General features: G+C 42.8%; 1 protein-coding gene across 1 annotated transcript; it reads left to right on the top strand.

Moving 5' to 3' along the window:
- The first annotated feature begins 936 nt into the window (after positions 1–936).
- Positions 937–2,736, top strand: LOC139262638 (ferritin heavy chain, oocyte isoform-like). The gene is made up of 4 exons (XM_070877789.1): positions 937–1,038; positions 1,558–1,704; positions 2,108–2,233; positions 2,581–2,736. Exons 1-4 carry the CDS (start codon positions 937–939, stop codon positions 2,734–2,736), a joined length of 531 nt encoding a protein of 176 aa, XP_070733890.1.
- The last annotated feature ends 2,164 nt before the right edge of the window (positions 2,737–4,900 follow it).

Raw genomic sequence — 4,900 nt, 5'->3', positions numbered from 1 at the left:
TGAAAAAAAAAGTGAACTAAAAAAAATCGTACCTAACTGACTTACACTGAAGCAAATTTTGGGGGAAAATGGCATTTTTTAACTTACGCCAGAAAGAACAACTTACTCCAAAAAAATTGATGCAAATTATTGCCAAAATTGGGCCCACAACCACTATGTTTCGATGTTACAACAAACCCACAGATACCTGCACATGACCAACCCAATGAACGATGGCGATCCTCATACACGCACTGAAACATCCAGAATTATTAAAAAGACACTGACTCACAAACAACAGAGGATTCAATTAACCTTTCAAAGTGGCCATTGCCTGGTGCAGGCAGAGCACGGTCGATGGGGTGTTCTCTCCGTCTGCCTGCCTCTCTTCCGCGGTTATGTCCGTGCCCGGGTATCCCTGGAGTGGGAGCACGTAGTGTCTGCCGGTATGTTGGAGGCTTTCCGTGACCAGTGGGCACCAGAGGGACTGGAGTACAGCGTGGATACAGGGAACTAAATTATAATTTGATAAGTTTTTATGTTACTTTTGTCACATTTGAACTTATTGTTTATTCCCCTTTATAAAGGGGGCAATTATGGTTTAAGTTTTTCCCAATTGATTTGCTGAAAGAGTCGGAGATTCATTTAAACCTGTGATTCTGGATATTTGAACTGTGTTTGAGGAAAGATAGGACAATTTAGATCCTCATTGAGTTGTCAGTCAATGATGCTCATTCTTCGAAGATCTGACTGGCTCTGGGAATCCATCTCCCCTCCTCCTATTACTTGATTGGTGGTCTGAGAGGCTGCAACTTCTGATTGGGTATTGAGGGCTGTCACTCATGATCTAGACTGCCACACCCTGGATTATACCGAAGCATAAATACAGGCATTTCAGGTGAGTTACATCCCAGCTTTTTGTTTCAACAAAGTTTAGATTTGTATTAAAGAATCAAGATGGCCTCTCAAGTGCGTCAGAACTACCACCAGGATTGTGAGGATGCTGTCAACAAGCAGATCAACATGGAGCTCTATTCCTCCTATGTTTATCTCTCTATGGTGAGTAGTGTACATTTGACCACTTCACAATGGAGACTATGTAATGTGAATTTATTAAATTCTGTGCTGTATTCAGCCCACCTATTCTGAGTATCTTGAATCTTAATAACTCACTTTCCTGGGTTCTTTTGAGCTTGTGGTTAAGTTTATTTGGAATACATTTTATTATAAATCACTCCATGGACTTCCTCTACCTTGCTTTTTTTTAATTGGAGGATGCCATCTTAAAATTAGAGCTTGGACATTTAGGAAGGAAGTTTAGAAGTATTCTTTCCTGTAAGGGTGGTGGAAATCAGGAACACTTTCTTTCCCATCCTCCCACACCACTCAAAAAAAGGCTTTGATGCTGGGCCAAGCTTTATTATTAGGTAAGGGCATAAAACTATTGTTTCCATAACAATATACATACAAGTTCAGTGAACCTTTGAAAGAAAGCAACATTTTGAGGTTGAATTTATGTACAGTACTCATGATAGGTCTATGATACAATACACAAATACTCTTCTGATTTCTCCACAGTCCTTCTACTTTGACCGGGATGATGTTGCCCTGCGTCACTTTGCTGAGTTCTTCAAGGAGCAGTCACATGAGGAACGTGAGCATGCTGAGAAACTGATGAAATTCCAGAATCGGCGTGGAGGACGGATCATCTTGGCGGACATCAAGGTTGGATTCAACAAATGAGTGGCCTTCTGTATGGCTCCTCATAGACTAAATGTTCCCATATGTGCTAAAGCAATTGGTTCCAATTTACAGCACACAGGCCATTCGGCCAAACTGGTCTTTGCTGGTGTTTATAACTCCACACGAGCCTCCTCCCACCTTGCGTCATTTCACCCCATCAGCAAATTGTTCTGTTCCTTTCTCCCCATGCACTTGCCCTTAAGACAAATAGCATTGATGTATTTATCAATATGGCTCCAGTTGTTGTGATCGCATGATGGCAAATTTAAATTCTAACATATGTTCATGTTAAAGTAGAAATTTGATTGGACTCCTAATTTCCTTCAATACTTTCTAATGATTATTTGCAATTGATGATATAAACTGTTTGGAACTTTTTATCCAGAAACCTGAGCAGGCTGAGTGGAGCAATGGTTTGGAGATGATGCAGAGAGCTCTGCAGATGGAGAAAAATGTGAACCAGAGTCTGCTGGATCTGCACAAACTCTCCACTGGGAGCACTGACCCTCATGTAAGTTCTAAATGATTTTAATGTGGGCTTTTGGTTAAATTGGAGGCTGTGGAACCTGGCTGTCCTTGGGCAGAATTAAAAGATCTCGATGCATAAAGCGTTGTATGGGTTTGGTGAGCAGTGGGAGGTTGGCCTGTGGACCATGACAAGTAAATCTGTCCCAGTGATCCCAGGATCTGAGCACCTATTGTGCACTAAGTTTAATCTAATGAAGCAGTAATTCCATTAATCTCAATTGCACCACTTGACACACCTAGAGTTCAAGATGACTAAAATCCAAACTCCTGAAGGGGAAGCTGACATTCCTTGATATCTGCTGCTGGACATAACTAGTTTCCCTCTTTCAGTTGTGTGACTTCCTGGAGACCCATTACTTGGATGAACAAGTGAAGATGATCAAGAAGCTGGGAGATCACATCACCAACCTGAAGAGACTGGGAGCCCCTGAGAATGGCCTGGGAGAGTACCTGTTTGACAAGCACACCCTGAGGGAGAGTGACTAAACTGACTGACTGACAGGATCTGTTTCATACTTGTATTTATATAGTTTAGACTCCTGTCCTGTAGCAATTAGGGTTATAACTTTATACAAAGAGCTGTGTGACCTGTGTTCTTGATGTGAAATGGAATATAACTGCAAATAAAATGTTCAACATTGGACTGGATTTTGTCATCTTGATGTTTGAGTGGTTGCTTATTTTTCAATTAACATAACATAACATGGTTTACATCAAACAAGAATTATACTGAGTTGTGCAACAGTATTATGGATTCAGTCCTATGAAATTTGTTTTCCTATGGTGTATATCCTTGTGATAGTTAGATACTCAGACATGTGTTCCTCACTCTGAGCTCAAAACTGTGTTATGGTTAACTGTTTATGTATGTATCACAAAATATATTGGGTCAATGTTCACCCCACTCCATCCTAATAACAAAAGAACATAAGTAGGAGCCTGCCTAATGATGCCTTGAGCCTGTTCTACCATTCAATAAGACCATAGTTGACTGTTAACTGCAGAGACAAGTGGCTGAGTGGCTGAGCCAAGGTTAATCAAATTTTGCCTTGATTTGATGCATTTCAATCAGTACAGCACAAATCACTTTATTGCCATTGAAGTTGTTTTGCTGTTCAGGCACTGTTTTTTATTTTACTAGCCAATTTACACACACAAATGTCCCTCCATCAGTTTCTTTACAATGGGGCAATCTGGATTTGGATGAATGTACAACGGTGGATTTGTAACACTGCTCCAACTATAGGAAACACTCAACCCTACTCAAAATAAATGCAAAGGTCTGGAAGCTCAAATTATCAGTCAGTGGAGAGTCAGGTTGTGGATATCATCACCAGTTTAAATATACCTCATGGAAATTAGTGTGAAACCTAAATTTAAGAGGCTTCTTGTTCATAGATTTCCTAACTCTTACTTTAGTAAAAAAAGTCAAAATTATTCACATCCACTTCAAAGATGCAGCCTGGATTTTAGCCTGCTGTCCACTGCCAGATTTGGGACAATCCCCACAAGGGGGTCCACCTCTCTCTCTCTCTCCATCTCTCCATGAACAAACACTATTTAAAGCTGATTCTGGATAAGATCATAATTTTCCAGTCTGCTCTGGCTATAGGTGTGATGCTAGAGGACTGTGAATGTACCTCTGTTTAGAAAGGGATTGACTGAGTAATTACAGGCCAGTCAGCCTAATCTCTGTGCTATCTTCTCTCTGACATCACAAACACACACTTAGAAGATGGCTTCAACACAGCAACTTGTCAGGTGACCTGTCACCTGTTGCTTTTATTGTATTTTCAGCAATGGCTGCATTACCACAGTAGTCCACTCGATGGAGCTCTTTATTACATTTCTCCCTCCTTAATGAATTAATTATAACAAAATAATCATCATACATAACTTGCATAGTTATACATAAAAGATATGGACTTATTTTGCCATATTTACAAATCAAACTTCTCTTGTTTTCGGTTTTGAAGAAGATACCTTCGCTCTCGAACAGAACTTCCCAAACTTGGGGCCCAAGTTTCCACACGATAAAAAAAGGGCGCCCCTCCGAGCTAGGCGCCCGTTTTTCGCGCCTAAAACGGCGCCAGAAAAAAAACGCGCGATTCTGGAGAGCCCTGCAGCTCCTTGTCTGTTTGGCGCGGCGCCCGGGGGGCGGAGCCTACACTCGCGCCGATTTTGTAAGTGGGAGGGGGCGGGTACTATTTAAATTCATTTTTTTCCTGCCGGCAACGCTGCGCGTGCGCGTTGGAGCGTTCGCACATGCGCAGTGTGAAGGAAACATTGGCACTCGGCCATTTTTGTAGTTCTTTGTAGCTGTTTAGTTTTTGAACATTTTTTAATAAAAGCACATTGCCATCAGCACATCAGCACTGAGAAGGCTGCAGGAAGCCTCAGAAAGTTGAGGCAGCCGTTTCCCGACGACCTCCCCTTTTGCCGTCGGGAAATGGCTCCTCAATTTCTGGGGCTTCCTGCAGCCTTCTGTCTCCTTCCCTCCCTCCCTCCCGCCGTCTGGAACGGCTTCCTCCCCCCCCCACCCCCCGCTGCGTTCGGTCGGTCGGGCCCGCACTCCCCCCGCCCTCCCTCCGCTCGCCCGCCCGGAACGGCTCCCCCCCCACTCCCCACTGCGTTCGGTACCCTCCCCGCT

The sequence above is a fragment of the Pristiophorus japonicus genome, chromosome 4 (assembly GCF_044704955.1).
Source record: "Pristiophorus japonicus isolate sPriJap1 chromosome 4, sPriJap1.hap1, whole genome shotgun sequence".
Classification (NCBI taxonomy): Eukaryota; Metazoa; Chordata; class Chondrichthyes; family Pristiophoridae; genus Pristiophorus; species Pristiophorus japonicus.
The sequence above is the reverse complement of the archived record's forward strand: the minus strand, read 5'-3'. Positions and strand labels throughout refer to the sequence as shown.

Excerpts from the sequence above, each read along its gene's own strand:
- LOC139262638 (XM_070877789.1), top strand. The coding sequence starts at position 937 with ATGGCCTCTCAAGTGCGTCAGAACTACCACCAGGATTGTGAGGATGCT. Across the intron at positions 1,039-1,557 it reads CCTATGTTTATCTCTCTATG|TCCTTCTACTTTGACCGGGA; the intron begins GTGAGTAGTGTA and ends ATTTCTCCACAG. Across the intron at positions 2,234-2,580 it reads CTGGGAGCACTGACCCTCAT|TTGTGTGACTTCCTGGAGAC; the intron begins GTAAGTTCTAAA and ends TCCCTCTTTCAG.